General features: G+C 34.2%; 1 protein-coding gene across 11 annotated transcripts in view; it reads right to left on the reverse strand.

Moving 5' to 3' along the window:
- The window catches only part of LOC114877011 (hemicentin-1), a 216,127-nt gene that overhangs the window by 30,490 nt on the left and 165,221 nt on the right, over positions 1-20,416 (reverse strand). For all 11 annotated transcript variants that reach the window (XR_006829852.1, XR_003789487.2, XR_003789488.2 and 8 more), the window contains 6 exons: positions 18,883-19,053; positions 18,365-18,526; positions 10,169-10,353; positions 5,716-5,866; positions 3,062-3,173; positions 1,123-1,301 (listed from right to left, as the gene is read on the reverse strand). Coding sequence is in view for 4 of the 11 variants with exons in the window: in XM_029189072.2 (XP_029044905.2) it covers positions 1,123-1,301; positions 3,062-3,173; positions 5,716-5,866; positions 10,169-10,353; positions 18,365-18,526; positions 18,883-19,053 (960 nt within the window). In the remaining 7 variants the exon portion in view is untranslated. The remainder of the gene's footprint in view (positions 1-1,122; positions 1,302-3,061; positions 3,174-5,715; positions 5,867-10,168; positions 10,354-18,364; positions 18,527-18,882; positions 19,054-20,416) is intronic.

Consider the following 20,416-nt stretch of genomic DNA (forward strand, 5'->3'; position numbering starts at 1 on the left):
GAAAAAATAAAAAACATGGTTGCAGATTAAAAGGTTTTACTTTTACAGAAAATTGACACATTTGATCACGATAAATAATTGTCCAATTTACTGGGTTCACCCGTTTCACATCAGAAGCAACGCTTCAACCAAATGGATGTAATCAGTTTAAAAAAAGAATGGACCATCAGATCCATCGAATAGACCATACCAAGAAACTTATTGCTCATGTTTCTTTTACGAGCAACGTGAAAGTTTATTTTATTCAAGATAAAGCACACATTTGTGTTGGGAGTACTAGAAAAGGAAGAATTCAGGAAGCTTGATCAAGCAGTTGGAAAAGAACTTTCGCATGAGGATCCAATCAGCGGATTGGATGGAACATTTCTCCCCGCAAAGGTAATTAAGATTTTAGCGAGTTGAAAATAAAAAAAAGAAAATCAGAAAAGCGACCACGAAGTTTGTTCGAGAACAGAAAGGAAAAGAAATCGAGTGAAAGAAAAAGGACGATTGGCAAAGGTGATTCATACTTCCAAGTATAATATTAATAATAAAGAACAAAAATGGCGAACTGATTGTTCTATTTTTCCACCCCACTGAACCAAAGGGGATTGACTCCCATCTTTTAAAAATTTTGAATTAAACAATTATTGTAGCTTCATAGGGTAAAATTTAAAATAATCTAGTAAGCTGAAAATAATTAATAAATCTTTTAATAGCGTGGATTCTCCGCAAAACGAGAATCGACGTCATCAGACATGAAAAGCAAGGATAATATCGCAAAAAGGAAAAAAAAACAGTTCCGTTTCGTTTCGCATTACAGCAATTTATCGCGTTTTATTCCGGTAAACGATATTTATGCGTCCATAAATTTTCGCGAGCACCGCTTTAAAACCAATGCCGGAACATACGTACCGCTTGCGTTTTTTTCATTACCGAACGTAATCCATCCACCATTCCCATCATAAACTTTTTGACTTCGGTATTGATCACGAAACGCGAGTTAACCATTAACGTTTATCTGGTCATCGATCCTCGATTTGATTGATACACCGATTAACGTTAATTGGGAATCGCGTAACACGATTGTAGATATTACGTTTGTTAAGTAAATTATGCTAGGAATAATGTCGACACACTTACACAATACGTTGACTTCGACGACGTCCTCTGAAACGGATGGACCAACATTATTGTGTAGAATGCACCTGTAAGAGCCCATGTCGCTAAGTGTCGCATTTTTCACGGTAAGGGCTGTTTGTTCCGTTATTCCACCCTCGTAGTGGTCGTCGGTTACAACTAATTCTTTGTCGTCTCGGAACCTGCGAAAATACGATTAAAATTATCAGACACTTTTCTGTATTGCTCTCCTTTAATTCCAATTTTATATAAATAGTATTAACAAATTAATTTTTGGTGAGTTTCACTCAGCATATCGCAAAGAAAATTTGATTACAATTAGAAATTTCAAAATAAAACCTATTCGATTATAAATGGAAAACTATCGTTTATTAAATAAACGAATATGTAGATGACAAATAAATCATTTCTCAAATAAGATGTGAAAATTTGTTTCTAAATAAATTTAATTGTCTTTAAACATTTTTTAACAACCCTTTGTATATTTTTAGAAGTTTTATCGCCCACATATTTTCATTTAAAAATAAGTAAATTATTTAAATGAATGTGCTAATTCGAGGAAAGGTGTTAATTATCTGTTGTACAGTATATTACAGGAAGAAGCTTAAAACCACTCTGTAAAATGAACACCCCGTACACCGTCTATAATATTGTATTAACTCGATAAAGAATTTGTATCGTCATGGGGTAAGTTCAATCCAATCTTCGCCATCCGAGGATTAACCATCAGCTGCTTTGGTCCTCTTTTATAATATAGTTAGCCGTGGTTGGGCAAGGCGCTATAAACTTGGGAGCTTGTATGCCCTCAATAAACTCTATGAGCAGTTTTCCAGAAAAAGCGAACGGGTTTTACAGCAAAGTTTTGTAGCTCGGTGTTGTCTAACACTTCTTAGGCTAACGCGCTTAATTAGAGTTGAACGTGTCTCGTGGAATGCATTATTAATAGCCAATGAAAAGCATGCAAATAAAAAGCGCTAAATTTTTAATAAATTCACAAATAACCATATATAAAAAAAGAGGGAAAAAATCAAATTATTCTTTTCACATATAACTAATTTATTGAATTGAACTGATTGGATTTCGCAAAATAGTTTATATTATTTTATGTAACAGATTTACAATATAATGTAATAAAAGAATTTGTCCATGGTAGACCGGAAGCAGAAAACTTGATAAACGAGTAAAATCTTTTATAAGATAGTAAGAATAAGAACGTGTCAACATCTAAAGAATGAAAAGCATAGATTCACATGACACGTGGAACCAAGTGGTAATGACAAGCAACATAAATTCATGGTTTCTTCTCATTTTTCCCTTTTATTTTATTCAATCTGTATTATGGAGTTTTGTATCGATTTCAATCACGACTAAGTATAGTAAACTACCATAAATGGTACAAATTTTATTCCGAATAAAATTTATTCGTATTTGCTCTTTGATCGCTTCCGTATCGATATATTCAGTATTTTTTAATATTTCACGTCCTCATGTACGTCAAACTTACACAGATGAAATTCATTTATGGAAGCTAATTTATATCGTGCTGAATTTTATTGGAATTTATACGATCACCTTAACCGTTTTTAAAATGTTTATCTCGAAAGTGAAAAGTGGGCAGCCCCGAAATTAAAATGAAAAGTAAAATTTATAGATATGAAAAATGTTTCATGAGGAAAGAATTATATTTACAATAATAAATATAAAGTGTTTGATATGAAATATGAAGATTACCGAAGACCTTTGTTTAATTTAATAAAAATTAACAGTTTTTAATACTTTATCAGATTTAAAATTTTTGTTTAATAGAAAAGATAACACCTTTATACTAAATTGTTGATTTAAGATTAATTAAAAATATCGAAAAATTAATATATCTACCTCGTGATTACTTCTGAAATACAATATCGTTTCATAACTTTAATTAAGTCAAAAATAAACTTACCATATTACTTCTGTCAGACTAGCTGGATTAGCTTCGTAATCACAAAAGATTATAAAATCCTCAGTTTCGTTCACTGTAATATTTTCTGGCTGAATACTGACTATAGGTGGATCTGTAACAAAAGAGTTACTTTATGTTACACAAAAATTTTAATATTCGCCTGGAATATTAGTGTGGCTTCAATGAAAATGAATTCTTTTGAAAATATCTGTACGTCTATATTTCTATGTCTCTGTAGTTTTAATAGATTTTGTATTTTAATGAAAAATCAAATATTTTAGTGATCTCCTTGCTATAATTTTCTATATTAATTTTTACAATTACCTTTATGCTAATATTCTTGTACATATTTTACAAATTACCGTCTCGCGACGTACTTCGAAGGTATACGCGTTCAGAATCCCTATTTTGGAAGAAGATTCCTAAAATAAGTCGTCGGCGGGGCGTCTGGAATTAAAATAACGCGTGCACGTGTTCGCTCGAAGAAATCCTAGGAAGCGGAAGGCGAAGCTTTGTCCGCGTTCCGAGATATGTTTAAACACGGGGTTGCAAAATGTCCGGCATAAAACAAAACCCCCGTCGTAAGTAGTAGGTAGTCGCGAGAGTGGCCTGTCTAAAGAGGAAAGAGGGAAGTTGGACACGCGCCAGACCCGCGAGTTTCTCGTTTCCAATCCGTGGATAGTTTTCGTGCTTGCTGGAAAACGAAACCTTACTCTCCGCGAACCCTCGTCCCGACGAGCAGAAACTGGAAACGTCAACGAGACGAACGACTATCTATCTTCCTTTTTCCTATCGCGGCAAAAGGATCTTCCATTCCGCGCCATGTAATTGAAAGATACAAGGAGTTGGCTTACAGGGGATGGTATTATCGGGGCTAGCATCGAAATTTAGCGCCTTCCTCGCTAAAAGGAACACAGAGAAATATTCCTTTTTTGAAATAAAAAAAATACTGCGAGGAATATCTTTGTGCCTTGTTTCTAAAGCACTTCTTCTAATTAATTTTGATCGCAAACTTTCGGAAGCTAGGATGCCTATATTTTATAAATTGTTTTTATTTAATATTACGTTCAACAGTTTTTTGAATAGTTAAATTACCGAGTGAACCAGAATCAATTTTCGAAACTTTTACATTATACAGGAGCAATTGAAATATGACTAAGAGATAATTGTTACAAAGTCTTTAGCCCAATTAAAACCGTGTTTCCAATCCTCTATCTTCCTCGAAATACGATCCACTCGTCGGATGAACATCGACCGATCTAATTCGTTTAATTAAATCTAAGAACGTATCTTTTGCACCAGACGAGAAAGTAAATTGGAGAGTGTATGAAAAAAAAAAAAAACAGGAACATACACAACGGTCGTCTGTGAGATGTAATTTCATTTCACGTTGATGATATTGGACGATGATTAAACATAGGAAAAAATTGTGTTAGAGAACCTTGGAGATACGTTACGGACCCTTTGTTCCTTTCGAATCGCTAAAACTAAATTACAGACGATTCTTTACGATCCTTTTCCCGCCTTTAGAGAAAAATTTCTTTTCAATCGCGCCTTTCAAGATAAATGTATGCGAATCGTTCGTTTGAAAGTTACCATGACAAAGGTCCAGACGAGAAGTTTCATGAAAAATACATTCGATCGCAATTTTTAATTCCGATCAATTGGTTTCTTTTTGTGTGTAACTATTAACCCTTTCATTACAACAAATTCAAATAATTCGTCATGCAAAAGAGCAGCTAAAGATTAATAATAAATTCTAGTAACGTTAGCTGGTACAAAAAGCGAATCGAGGTATTAATGCGATTACACCCTTATTCGATCATTATTCTATTATATTTCGTTTTAAAGTACTGCTACGCGTGACCCATATTTTCACGCCGGGGTTCGCCATTAAAAGACTTAAACGCTTGTTATAATCTGGATTTCCTTTTAATACCTGTTAGATCCCTTTAACAGTTTGCGATTTTATTATGAGGAAAATGGCAGAGATCCACCATTGAATAATGTATGTTATCAACCGTCCTCGTGTTTCAATTTCAAAAGTAATTTAATCCGGCCAGAAATATGTAAATTATAAAATGATTCTTGTCACGGAATACGGAACACTTCTTGGTTGTTCGATAACAGTGCTTAATTTAATTCCATCAAAATTTAGAGGAATAAATATAAAATCAAATTAAAATACGAATTCCGAGGTAAATTTGTTTCCAAGAATTTCACCAATTTGGTGGGTAAAATGGAGCGCAGAAACAAAACTCGTTTCAGCACGTAGTTGAAAAGCTGTTAAAAGTTAACTCGCATGCAAGTATTAATAGAAGTCAGAATTATTATTATTATTATTTTTTTATGAAGGTTAATCTCGCATGGCATGATAATAAAAAAAACTTTATAGAAGCTTTTGAAGAGGTGTGTAGTTTGTTCTCCAGCTAATTAAAAGTTCATTTATTGTATTGCAGGTGAACTTCTATCGAAATATCTACGAAATATTGATATCTTCGTTTAGCATTCAAAAATTATTGGTAAATATTCAGATTTTTTATTATTTATTATTAGTAATTATTATTTATTTATTAACGTAAGAACGATAGGAGAAATATGTTCGTGATGGTAAATCGAAGATATGGGAATTCTGAAAACTCTGCTTTACTTACATAAAACTTCGATCGTCATTGATTCTTTCATGGGTTTCAGAACCTCGGAACGCGTGACCGAGTTTTCAGCGTAACACTTGAACGTTCTTCCATTGTCGTACTCCGAGGCTGTAAAAGCTAGATGACTTATGGTTTCTGACGTGCCATCCGGCTGTGAACGAAAAAAAGATATCAAACGTTATATTAAATCAAATCAAAACTGTTTTTCTAGGTTTGTATAAGTTTGTAATCAATTGAAATTGATATTTGTTCGTTTCACCGAAAATTGAAAATTTAGTTCTCTTTTTTTGCAATAAAAAAAAAACAACGTTTGATTAAAATCTATAATCTTTTCTTGTTTTTCTTTATACATTTCGGTAAAAATACTTGTTCCATTCTAGAGAAAAATCCTAATTACAATAACGCTTGTAGCATGTCGGACTAAATATGGTTGATACTACTGTGGCGGCTGATACGTTCAATCTATACTACTTCAAAACGATTTTCGAGAACAAAACGTTTCACAGAACGAGCAATAAACGCGTTCATATTTCTTCGAGATTCATTTTGATATCGCGCTGCCAGTGAAGAAACGAAAGCTGTGTACGTGTGGTTTTGTTTTTCTCTGTTTTGTTTGTTTTTGACGAATGTCGAGCGGGAAACAAAAGGCTGGAAGCGAGGGGGTTAGCGGAAGGAAAGAACGGGGAAAAATGCCAGAGTGGCCGTGCAATCTGCGTACACAGCGTTCGCGAAACCATCACTTTAATTATTTCGAGTTCTTCCCTTTTTTTTCACGTCACGTTTCGGTTGTTTCCAGATCCAGTCACCGGGAGAAAAAACACGTTCTTTGCTGGAAACAAGTGCGAAAATTTCATACAATTCAAGCTAAATATTGAATCCATCGCTAATTGTGTAATTAGTGTCGCATAAAAGTAATGAATTAATTTTCGGCGAAAAAATTTAAGTTAATTACAAACACTAATATTTATTCAATATTTGATATTCAAATAATTTAAAGAAATAAAAGATATTTCAATCGAATCAGAATAAAGACGAATTTAGTTTTAATTTTGAAATTTAAATGATTTAATGTTCAATTTAATATTACGAATATTTTAATTAGGAGTGCTTTTGAAAATCTGCACATTTGTAAGATTTATGTGAAATGAATACAATAGAAAATCTACGGATGGAAATGAAAATTGAAGCCCTGTCATTGAAACGACTACTCGGCTTTAATTTTGTTGATTCTGATGGTATGTGGATAACGAATGTAGTGGACCATGAATAACGCTGATCGGACATTTCGACATTCCGCGAAAAATGGGAGAATTGAACAAAATTCCTTTTCAGGATAATTTCATGTAGGTTTTTTCGGGGTTTATTGTACTTTTTCATTTTCGTTTTGAAGGGTATCGAACTGGACATATTACGAGTTAATTTCATTGAAAAATTTGTATTCAGGTTTTGAAACGAAAGTAATCGCATTAAAAGGCATTAATGCATGGACTGCTATTAGGGTCATCGCTGATTGCAGCTGTAAATTCAATTTAACGCAATAATTAAAAAAAAAAGAGAAGGAAAAATGAAAAATCGGAATTGAATAAAAGTCATTAAAAATTAACTATGCATCCTTTGTTAGACTTAAAAATGTTGCAATTTTATAATAAAAGAAATTTTCATATTTTGCAATTTTTAACTTATAATAATTTACAATATTTAAATAAGAATTATTAGTTAATTCACAAAAAAATTGCCCGAATAAATCAAAAGTTATAAAGGGTTGAAAATTTCATTCTAAAATCTGATTGAATATCAAACAACTTCCGTCGGAACTGTATAACGTACAATTCAAAATCGAAGCTTGCCATGAAACGTTTTTCTACAAAATTTGAAAGAGGCAAATCGATTTAAGGTGACGAAAATGGTGTGTAACTCGCGATACACGTCTTCACCTTGTTGGATGCAATTTTCAAGGGAAAAATTTCCGTGAAATCACTCCGTTCCCATCATCAGAATAGAAATTTTATTTTCCATTCGTTGGAGTTGGTTTTACACGGGGTGTTCCGATCGAACGAGTTGTTAATCGTCTGGCGTGAAACGTGAGTCGCGTTATCGCGATTATAGATTTCTGTTTCTCTCGCTTGCTGTTTCACCCGGCGCGGTATCATAATTAGCATTGTTTACCGAGTACCTGATTATGGCACCAATGACGTAACGATCGAATCGTACACCGATGTGTACGTGGCAACAGACAGAATTTACATAGAGCCAAATAATTACATGCCACGAATGTTCGCCAATGCAAACACATATCCTGCTGAACGCGAGATTAAGCGGATTCGGATGGACAGTTTCGCGATCCATCTTCCTCGTTTTTTCGGCGATCTTGTTATTAATCTTAAGATGACGATAATTTGATTTTCATTTTAACACGTTGAATGCCGACCGTGAGCCCAACTTATTGTGGCGGATTGTCGTGCCGTTTTGGGAAAAGGTTTTTTCCCGGTCTTTGTGTTTTCAAGGGCTATGTATCATGGGGGATTGAACTCGAGGGCTGGCAATGAAAGTGATGATTGCCAGAACCTCGGTTCGGTCGGAGGAATAGCTAAGTGCCAGGGGTAACGAAGCTAGTCCTTGAAGGCAGAGGGTTATTTTCTCCCCTTCCGATTTTCTTGTGGACGACCGTTTGATTTCGACGGAAAAACGGTAGAAGGTACCGGACAGTCGCACGCATCGCACCAGAAGCGCATTAGTAATAAATGTTATTATTTGTTATTAAGTGTCTAAATTATTTAAAAAATTCCTCCGTCCAGTGTCACCGTTTCAAATAAAAACAACTCCACAAACTACTATACTCAGAATAAGAATTTATTATTTAAAATAATATTCGTTGCTAAACCATGCTCATTGAATCGGTAGCAATAATTCAAAAAGCCTTTGACGATGTTTCTTTGGGATCACGGTTTTCCAGTATCGTCTTTCATTAAGCTAGTAGTTTCCGAAGTCGCGTTAACGAAGTTGGACATCAGTTCGAACATATTTTAAGTAACAGGGTGCTGGGTGCTCGCTTTGCAGCAAGTTCACCAGCAATAAACTACTTCGCCCGTTGAATAAACACAATTCCAAGTTGGCAACACTTGGAGAGAGAAAGCAATTATTCAAATACCCTTCTCGTTTTCCTTATACTTTGCGCGATACCTTTCAACTATTCATTTTGAATTTAATTCGATCACTCCTGGCTTTATATTCATTTAGAGAAATACAAAAATTTTTACTCTTGCAGAGGATCGTCCCGTACGCAACACGTGTGATATGAGATATTCAAAATATAATGTAAGCTTTAGCTTACGATTAATTCGTTCTCACTTTGAAATATTAAAAAAATCATTACACGATTTTTATGGTTTCTTGTTACATTTTTATCTTTCCTCCGACGAGCTTGAAAGCTTCGTTTTAGAGTGAACGCGTTAACTTTCGCGCAATCAACTGTCAATCGTTCGTACGATCTACTTGCCGCGTATGAAAAAGTGATTTCACAGATGAATAAAGTGTTCCAGGCTTGTCGCATCGGAAAATCATTTCGCGTGATTTCGCACGGCGAGACCGTGATATATCCTGTGTATACGTGTAGCCACCATCATAAATCCATTATGGCAATATCTCCGGCTATAAAGTCGCTTCGGCTTAGCCGGCTGAATATAAGAAATCCGATTACCATAGTTGCCCACTTTTTAGGCTACCACTGCGATCGTTCACGCGGCCGCTATTACCGGTAATTGCATTCTAAATTTTCAATGAGAAATTTGAAAAAACGAAAAACCAAAAAAACGATTTGATAGATGCGATAGATGATATTTGCTCTTCTCTTTTAACGTTTCAATAGTTATTTCGTTATTGAGAAATCTAAAATCCCTCTTTTTAATTGCTTTATCGAATTCTTTTGATAGAAAAATTGCGGTGCAGAATTTTCATGAATTACTTTGATACAATAGATTTTCTTTTAATATTTCTAGTATTTGTATCCCTCGAACAATGATCTATTGTGGTTGTCGATGAAAATTGATATGTATAGCGTTTAATTGGCTCGTTTTTGATAGAACAACAAAAGTTGCAAGAGGAATGTTGAACAAAAGTTTGATACAGACAGTATAAAATGTTCCTATTGGCACAAGTTAATTTCAATGTTAAAAATAACAAAATGGTTATAACAGAACGTTAAGTCAAGTGATAGAAAAATATCTTCCAATATCAAATACAAAAATTTAAATATCGCGAAAAGGAAAAGAAATATCTAACTTTTACCATTTTGATAATTTTCTTTTTTTAAGTGAAACTCCAAATTTTATCTTACCATCCTAAAATGGAACAACAGCGAACGCGATAACAAAGTAAATAAATGGCTGAGTATCGATTTTGTCGCATTAATTTTCCAAGAGTGTGACACGTGTGCCATTTCAAAGCCAATACTCACGTTCTCGTGCACCTTCGTCTCGAACAATGTGAATCTGTCGTTGCTGTCGTTTAAGTACTCGGTACCATTCTGCCAGGTGACATTTGCTGCCGGTCTAGCCGCTCGTACGGTACATTCAAGCAGGATCTTTGTTCCTTGCACCACGTGGCCTATTACCCCGCTTAAATCCATCTTCAATGGTCGAACTGGAAACAGAAGTGCCGTATCGTTAAATATACATAGACGGCGGACCATGAAGAGTGCTCGAATATGAATTAAATTAAACGAAATACTCTTAACGATTATTGGAGTTTTCTGTTGAAAAAGAAAAAAGAAATTATTACAACGAACGTGCAGGAGGTATCTGAGACATCACGTATTGGGGTAAAGCGACGTATTGGATAATTGGACAACTGGAACTCTGCGACAGACGGTAGTTCAATAAACGAATCAATCGACGTTCGAGCACGTTTTATTTCTCCGTTATGATATCGGTTACAATTTCGATTCGTTTCTTTTCTCTACCCTTTTTCAACCGGTCGAGACGATTAAACGCCCTGTTACTCTTTTGTTTGCATTTTATTCGTCGCGGTTTGCGTCGATCTGACAACGTTTCGTTCTCTGTACCCATTGAACAATTTTCTGGCGTATCTATATCTTTTTGCTTTTTTACAGGAAAGCCTTTCGCTGCATCGATGGAATTAGATTCATCGAAATGATTGATCGAATACAATCGAGCTTGAAAAATTTTCATATTTTTTAAAAGAATAATAGGATGTTTTAAGTGAAATAAATTTCCACTTTTACTTCGTTTAACTGTGAATGACAAATGTAATCCCAAACTTATTACCGTTCAGTTTTCATTAAACGCATAAAATGCTGTTAAAAAAAAAATATCGCACCGAGAGGCGTTGAAGAGGATTTTATCCACTAGGCTTTCAGCACAACTCACGTTTTCACGAGTTGTAAAATTTCTAAGTGGAGGTGCCAGTTTACGTTCGCTCGCTATCGCGGATATCGTAAAATCGTACGGGGATTTCAGGGACCCGTCATAAAGTTCACGAGGGAAAGCTTTCATTTGGTGTATAGGCCAACAGGAAATGGAGACAGAAATTTTCGGATTAGGCCTGGATTACTTGATTCTCTTATGGAAATTATTTTATTATTCTACGCAATTAAACATCTTATAGCATATTTCAAAATATGTTTTTTTAAAAATAATTCTTCATACTTTTCTCAATAATTAATTTAAAATTGAGAATTCAAAAAATCTAAAATTTAGAGGAATTCTTGCAGAACTTTTCATACATTTGCATTAAATTTAAATAAAAAAATGCAATACTAATGAGAAAAAAGGGTATAAACTTGGTAAAGCATTACTAGATTTAATCCAATCATCAGGTAGTAAACAAGCTGAGATAATCTCACTTCATCCCCTTATTCTTAATTACTGTTTCACTTTAGCAACGCTAGAAGATTGATAGCATGCAATGTTGCATGTCCAGTAAGTTAGTTTTAATAAAGCTTTCGGTCACGTAAACGATCACAAAGGTACATTGTACGTAGGTAGATAAAGGATGAACAAAATTACTCTGCTATGAAAATAACAACATAAGGGGTTGATATTGTAATATTATAAAATCAGTTCATAAATCTTAAACTATCTACACTGCCTACCCTTCCAAAGTAAATGATTAGCAATAAAGAAAAAAAAGTACATTTTATGATTTTTAAAAAATTTTTTGCTAAAGCACTTGATGCTTATCCTTTATATTATATAAATTTCTCTACTTTTCTTTCTCTCTTTTAACAACCGTTTGAAAATTGAAGAATTCATTCGTCTCGTTAGGCACAGAGACGTTTTCTGAAACGAACTATTTCTCAGTCTTTTCTATTTTTTTTTTCTTTTTTTACCCCTAGCCACAAGCTCAATTTCCGGTTAGTCTGTAGAAATACTTAGTCGCGGTACTCGCGGTCGTTTCCTGAGTCGAAGAAACATTAAAAAGTTCACGTGCGAGGATCCTTCTTCGGTCTTCGAAACGAAACGAACCTTCCTCCTCCGGAGAAAGGCAAGTAGGAGAAAGCTCCCGAGGCGGTTACAGGAGAGATAATTCTCAAGCGAAACCGGGCAATCAGCGAAACGACGCGGAGGAAAACGTGAAAAGAAAAGGCTCTGGTCGATTCAGAATAGAGAGCGAACAGGGAATCTAATATCGGGAATTCCATTTGCCTTGAATCGCGTCCTCTGTCCTCTCCTTAGACCGCGTATAAGAAAAACGAAGGAAAGAAAAAAGAACGACAAGGATCCATTTTCTCTTCTTCTTTCATTTTATTTTTAACGAGTCGCCTCGATGCTTTTCAGACCTTCTGCTCATGAGCGCGCACAGAATCGCCGCGAAACGGTTTATCGGCTCCGACTTGTGCGGTTTCCAAGAATAATAGGGAAATTTCTCTGTTGAGGTAATACGATTTCCTGGGAATAATTGAGAAAAGCGAAAGTGGTTTTTCATAAAGAACCCAGAGCTGCTTTCCAAACCATTTTCCTACCGATCATCAATTTCTTTTTATTTCGAGTTTTCCAACACTCATTAAGTTCTCTTATAAAGTCGCTTGTGAAGTTCTTTTTTTCTTTTATAATTAACTGCTTTGATTTCGTCGATTGAAATTTTTGTTTATAAAAGTCACTGTCTAAATTTTACACTGTTTCCATAAAAATTGTATGAAAGCGTTTAATTTTCTGTTAATACCTTTCGCAAGTTTGGGTCACGGTTGATCCAGACTCCGCTGTTAAAGGGTTAAATTAGCAGGTGATAATGTCTATAATTTGAATATATCAATCGTCATCCAGACGTCTTCCTCTTAAATGACAAAGTCTTTTAGGAAGAAATCGTTGAACCGTGGACAAATTCCTTTTTCACCCCTTTCTCTCAGTACTGATCGATCACATTCCCTTCGCACCGGATTTCCCCCGGAACTGTTTGTTCCCCAATCAATTATCGCCGCAGACCCTTTTCCCTTAACGGTGAAAATGTTTTTTTCCTTCCGCCACGCCAGAAGGCTTCGAAGAGAGTTAGCCAGCCGGTTGGGAAGCCGAGACGAACAGAGTTTTCAAGTCTGAGCCTGGCAGGGATGCGATTTCCAGCTCTTGTTTGCCCGTAAGAGGTGGCGTGTCTGCAAACTCCTGCAGGTGTGTCGACTCGGTTCAGACTTTTTCGTTCCTCGAACGAGCTTCGAAGAGCTGACTTTTCACAGCAGCTGCGCGAACCGTGAGACTTTCGCAGATACCCGCGGCCACTACCCAACGATTCAACTTTAAATCCACGGCAAGTCGTTAAAAGCGGCTTACTTAATCGATTTATTCGCGGCCATTCCTCCCTGATATTGGAAAAAGAGCGAAGTTTCGGGGTTAGGAATGCTCACGGTTCGCCGAACACTTTTTCAACGGTTTTACAGAGACGTCGATTACTTGCTTCGCTCTCGTTCCGCTTCAAATATTTCTACGTGTCTCGTTTTTGTTTTACGAAAGATTCATTGCTCCAGGAGATTAACACTAGATTGCCGGATTCACATCCGTCAAAATAGGTATAGCACATATGGATTTTTGGAACTAAGGAGAGGGGAAGGAATTAGCATTTGTATACATTTAGTAATTCTATGAAAAACCAACATATGTTTTAAAAAAAATTATTTAAGTTTATATATATATGTAGCAATAAAATCTTAAGGAGGTTCTCTTGAGTGACATGTAATGTTTACCTATGCTTATTCATAAGAATCTTTGTATAATACATTCTGTTTCTTTATTCTCAGAAATTTCTTCTCGTCCAAAAAGAAAAAAAAGAGGATGTTTCCGATTCGTTAACTACACGTGTGCAATGTTCCAAAGCTTTGAAGTAGGAACAGAAAAAGAGCCGATCACACCGGGCAAATTAGCGATCGGAATTGTTCCACGTCCCGCGTGCTCATGCCATTTCTGTCGCGGTGAATCCAAGAAAGTATTGCAAAAGAAGGAAAAAAAAAACACGGTCGTTATCGATACGTTTGCGGTGTGGATAATGGCGTTGGATCCTTTCATTGAATACCGGATAAAAATGGTCATTATTTCACCGCGATTAAAGCCATAGAAGGGGGATGAAACCGATTCAGCTGGGTGGCGCTTAGTAATCTTGAGTAATTTATGGGCAATCGTGGCTTTATAAATGCAACGACCACGGTCGGGATATGAAAACTACCGAGCGTTTGTATGGAAACAGCGTATCGACGATCCTGCAGGATGTTTTCGTAAATTACATCTACGAAGGGTGGTTGCTAAATATGTAATAACTAGATTTGCTTGGGGTTTCCAAAACTGAATAAACCCCAGAGGAAAGAAATATTTAAAATACTATTTCTAATTGATGATTATGATAAAAATAATTTTGAATTACTTCTTGTAAATATTCAACTGTGTACTGAGTTAATTTTCCTTTAATTTCAAAAAATGATTTCTTTAATATATGAAACTCTTTTGTTTAAAGATTATACATTTAACTTTGCATTTCGATCGACTCAGACTTCGCCGTTCAAGGGTTAATTATATCTGATTTATAAAGTCATTATCCACTAATTACGAATGTTTCAGAAATGAAAGATAAAACTGGTCGTCAGTGTTGTGACAATCCAGAATTTCTTGGAACATCGGATACGCCATTTCAAAGCTTTTCATCACTTCGTCTGGTTTCTTCTTGTCACGATAATCCTTTGGCATTTCGTAGAAGGAGAATTGCTTTCCTCGGAATACGACAAACTCTCGAGTTTCTAGGAATCAAAGTTCCGACTTATTTACCTTCAAGGCAGCTCCGTCATCCGTTCCATTTGTACTGGGAACAGCACACCGAAGTGTGTGTACGGTTCTCGAACAGCATAATTATCCCAGTAAAATTATTTACTCGTTAAACTTCTATGATCGTCAAAGCTGCCTCTCTGTGGCGGGTAAATTATCCGAACTCTGTCGTTCGGGCTGGCAATTAAAAAAAATATTTGGACTCTTTGATATTTGCTTCTACGATTGATTTGCTATAGTCTTAGAATCTTAGAATGGTGATGGGGGTAGTTCATATTTTTTGGAGAAGGGAACAGAAAGCAGGCCTTAAATTTTCCCTTTAGATTAGAAAAATTACTTCAGTTTTTCCGATTTTATATATTTTATAAATTCTAAACAATTTATTTGATTTTCCCCATATGTACCACGATCTGATAGAGTACAAATGTATAAATTTTCCATGTGTACCAATGATACATATTTCTCCAGATATTGTTAATAGAAAGTGAACGTGATTTGCCATAATAATATGTGATAACACTCTAACCTGACATGGATACCGATAACTGACCTAAATCACACAGAGATTCGATATCTCCCCTCAGTAGTTACGGTCTGATACTGATCAGACATCTCGTGCTCTGCTATTCAGTGATCTGAACTTAATATTAGCGCTGGGATGTATACTAGATACTTGACGTGACACGATATACTGGCACAATGCTATCTTGTCCCTTTACTGAAATTAAAGATGTATATCTTTAACATGAACTCGTAACACGGTGGACCAACTTTGATAAAATGAAACGATACAGGAATGAATGCTGAATTTTGATGAGCTAAAGTGTGAAACTATTAATTAATGGATACGTTACGAGAGGGCCGGTGTTGCATTCGAGAATAGTGTCTACTACGTTATACATATTATTTAATACATACTCTAAATTCCACCATGTGGAGATTAAAAAATTACCATAAATAGAGTGGAAAATTATTGTAAAAGTTGTAATTAAAAATCTTCAGAAATATTTCGCTTAATTAAAAAATATTAAATTTTGGACTGAATCATTGTGGAAGATAATCAACGATAATTAAAAAAAATTGAAACGAAGTTGGATAAAAATATAATGGTAAAGGCTGTGATTCAAGTGAAATTTTAACGACCATAGTTTTTCACGAGGGAAAAAAGCTCTTTTTTTTTAATGCCACGAGCGAAATGATTTATGGCTAGAAGTAGCAAGATCATAATTTACTGAGGATTGATTCTCTTTGACTTCGTTTGTAATTCATAGATCATACTTAACTTCCGAAACTTTCGACTAAAATTGATCGCATGCCAGAACTCTCCGTACGGTTGTATATAAAAACATTAATCTTCGATGCACCATTATCAGCTGAAGAACAGAAATTGTAATTTATAATTGAATCTTTTTGTTTCAGCCTGGTGTGCAACATTCTCGAGTTTCAGTTGATGAAAAACTTTTTCTTTGAATAATACCCACGCTTCGTTTACGTCGTAAATGTTTCAACGAAACGATGAATGTTTAATTTAAAAGTTAACGTTGAATTCCGTCAGTTTTAATGAATGTAATCTCAAAATAAAAAATCAGGGAATTTTTTACTGCTATGTGAAACATCTTTCAACGAGAAGATGTTTTAACGATGAAAAAAAATTGTGGAAATGTATGTAAATAAATAAAAACGTTCTGGTTTTTATTTTTCAACAAAATGAGAGATTTTTAATTTCAGTTTACTTGAAACTAAATATCATATTGCAAAATCCTGTTCATTAGCATTTCAACTTGTTTCTGCAAAAATGTGGTGGAATAGCTTTTTACTTACTTTAACATTTGAACAGCTTTTGTACAATTTTTGAATCAAAGCGTTTCATATGGGTTTCATGTTTAATTATGATTTCCAACAGTTTAATGGATTATTCTTTTCTTTTTCTTGAAACTTTGACAGGAATTTTAATGCATGAACTTCAGAACACTTTTGGAAAAAGTTACATATTTGAAAAATGAAATTCGATTTCATACAGAAGAGTCTAAGAGATTTATAAAAAGATTGTACGAAGTGGGGTATACATCATTTTTCATCGTTTTTTGAAGATTCTCGTACCAACTTTATATGTATTCTGATATCTATAGATTCCACGAAAAAACTCTATAAATCCTTTTCACTTTGTAATACGTAGAAGATTTTCTCTGTTGGAAAAAGGATTCTATTTCATACAAAGTAATTCAAATTAAACAGAAAAAAATTAAAAAGCAATGCGAATAAACATTTTCTTATTTGAAATACATAAGCTGTTTTAATTAAAAACCATTTATATAAATTACGTATGTCTAATTTTATAATATTAAAAATGAAGACCTCTATTTTTATATAAAATGAGTTTCAAAATTATTGACGTAGAAAAATAAATTATTACCTTTTACTAATTGCAAATTTACAAAATTAATTAATTTAAGTTTCAATACCACTGATAAACATATTTATTTTCAATTAATTTCCTATGCATTTCGTTCAAACTTCCTTTTTCTTTCATTTAAACATAACTCAAGCTATTCCATTAAAAAAAAAAAGATCCTGTTTCAGAAAAAGTGGTTCAATTTCACAGAAGCAGTACATTATGAAAGAAACAATGGTAGAAGAAGCAACCGAACAGTTTTCCACTCTTTTAGAGACTTTTCCTGAAACTCTCGAAAGGGTTTCAACAAGATGTCCAGATAAAACTGGGAACCCGATCCAGGGTAGTTCAAGTTTGCTGGAATTATTTCAATAGCCTTTATCGATTGAGATGTCGATAAAGAAACGCTTATTGCTTCGAGTGATTCGCTTTCCCGTGACAGTGTACACATTTCTATAACAAGGTACTTTTACCAGAGAGCAAAAAGAAATTGCATAAAGACTGGAGGCAATTCTCATTCATATCCTATATTAATAATTTTAAGAAAAATAATAAATAATCAGTACTCGAAAATAAATTAATTAGAACTTTGATTTCATTTACTGAATTTTGTAACTCATTTTGCTACATTTAAAATGTGTTATATTTTTTATTAAATTTTGAAATAATTTACTATTAAAAAATATGAAATACCAGTATTTAATTTAATATATGAAATAGTATTTATAGAAATGTAACCCTTATTTAATTAAAAATTTGTAATTATCTAATTTTGTAAATAAACACGTAGTTTTAGTTTTGCTAACTCTCTTTTATACGCACAGAAAATAGCCCTATCCTAAGTAGACCTAAAACTCCAACACCTTGGGATTCCTATGGTTAATTTGGTTAGAGAGTATCTCCCAAGTATCGTTCGCCACATCGCAATATTTGACCGAAACAGAGCGAACTAGTAACCTAATCTTCAACAATTTCAAATTAAATTAATTTAGAGTTTACGTACCATGAACATCGAGCTTGATGTCGACGGTGAGGGGCTCGGGGAGTGCTATGCTGTTGACTTTACACGTGAAAGTTGCATCTAGCTCGTCGCGTGTGATTTGCATCTGCAGTAAGCTGCTTGCATTTCCTATCCCGTTGTCCGCGATCGTCGACGAGCTGGTAGCTGAAACAGGCGCGTGTAAAATCGTTTCAAGTTGCGATTTTAGATCAACCTTCACATTGACATATATTTTAAATCAATTCAATGCAATTTTTAAATAAAATAAATTTTTTCTTGAATCAAAAGTACTCAAATACCATCCCCCTTATGAATGAATAAATAAAAACATATAAAGAAATAAAAACACAACCCTCTAAAGTGTAGACCCCTTTTTAACACCCTGTATAAAACATGAATCGTTTAGATAAATATTTATTTTACTGTATAATAAAAAATTTGATGATCAAACGTCAAGTGACGATGAAGTATAAAATTTTAGGGTAGAAGAAAATCGTGATTTAACAGCTGATAAATCCTACCTTCCAGTGGTTGATCGTCTTTAAACCACTCGACCGTAGGCACAGGTTTCCCTTCGCCGCTCTCGCAGTACAAGGAAATGGTCGAACCTTCGTTTATAGGTCCTAAAGTGGCACCGGTGCTTAACGTGCTCTTCGTGTTCTCGTCGATGACACGTACGAACGGTGGTTGCACTGAAACAGAAACGAAAGGCGGTCAATTACGTGGTTCAAAACTGCCTTCGATTCGTCCTACTATTGCTGTTCCTATTCATCAGACACGATTGCTTACCGATACAACCGTGGCTCATCGATTTATTAGAAAAAAAAAGGAACCGAATGATTTATTACCGATAACTAGGATACTTGTCTTTGTTAGCGAGTCTGTTACTTAACTAAATTATTTAATGATTTATTTGCAAAGTACATATTGCATATAAAAAAATAAAATAGTTAAGAATTTATTTTTTTGAAATTGCTGTATTTTATTATGAATATCAGTGAAGAAATACGCGAACAATCCTTTCTCTTTATCCTTTCGAATGCAAAGCTTTCTAGACGTAAACTACTTTTACCGGAAATTGCTTTCAGTGGATAATGACGATCGGTGTAGACATGCATTTGCACTTATGCTTAGTTCTACTTAACATTAATTACCTATATGTACCTACATGAAATGCAAACAATGATTTTTGTGTGCGTAAAAATCTGTAAAATATACACTATGTGTAAAGTCTGTTTTATCACATTTTATAATCTTAGAACAATCTTCGAAAAACCATTGCTGTGCTTAACGTACAAATTAATATACGAAATTCTTGATAAATATTGAATACGTTATTCAAGAATAAAATTATTCTAATAGCTATTTAAATATTAACAATTTGCATAAATACATAAGTTATAAAAAAAAGCAATTATTATGCAAAATAATTTCTTTTGCATAGCTATTTGTGATAAAATAGATAGCTGCTCTAATCATACCAGTTTCTATAAATTTTAATATGTCTTTAAAATTGAATATTAATCCGCCTCTATTGTTCCGTATCAAAGAGAGGAATATTTCATTTGATTAACGAACGAGCAACGAACGTTTTAATATATTTTCGATTGGTCGATAACAAGCAGAATTTCACCTTCGGTAATATATTTTCTATGAATTCATTATTTGCATCGTTCATCGGAATAAAATGGGATTTTCTACGAACCGACAATGCATCTTTCGACAAATCGTATGTATGGAGGATAATGCACGAGCCAGGACAGTGGGGTAATAAAAGAACAGAAGAAAATAATTTGCCTTCCGTTGCCAAAATAAAACATTGTTCATGGAACAAAGCTCGACCCCAGGAAACTGCACCTAAATTCTAAATCTCCTATTTTTCTACCCTTTTAAAAACGCTAAACAGTTAAATAAAATAATCACAACAGGAACTACTTGTTATAAATTTACTTTTCTTTGTAAATTTATTATATAATAAATAACAAAAATATAAATATAGCAATGTTATTAAATGCATAATCTCTATTAAATTTCTACTTCCAGGGCATACTTTCT

This window comes from Osmia bicornis, chromosome 11 (genome assembly GCF_907164935.1).
Source record: "Osmia bicornis bicornis chromosome 11, iOsmBic2.1, whole genome shotgun sequence".
Lineage (NCBI taxonomy): Eukaryota > Metazoa > Arthropoda > Insecta > Hymenoptera > Megachilidae > Osmia > Osmia bicornis.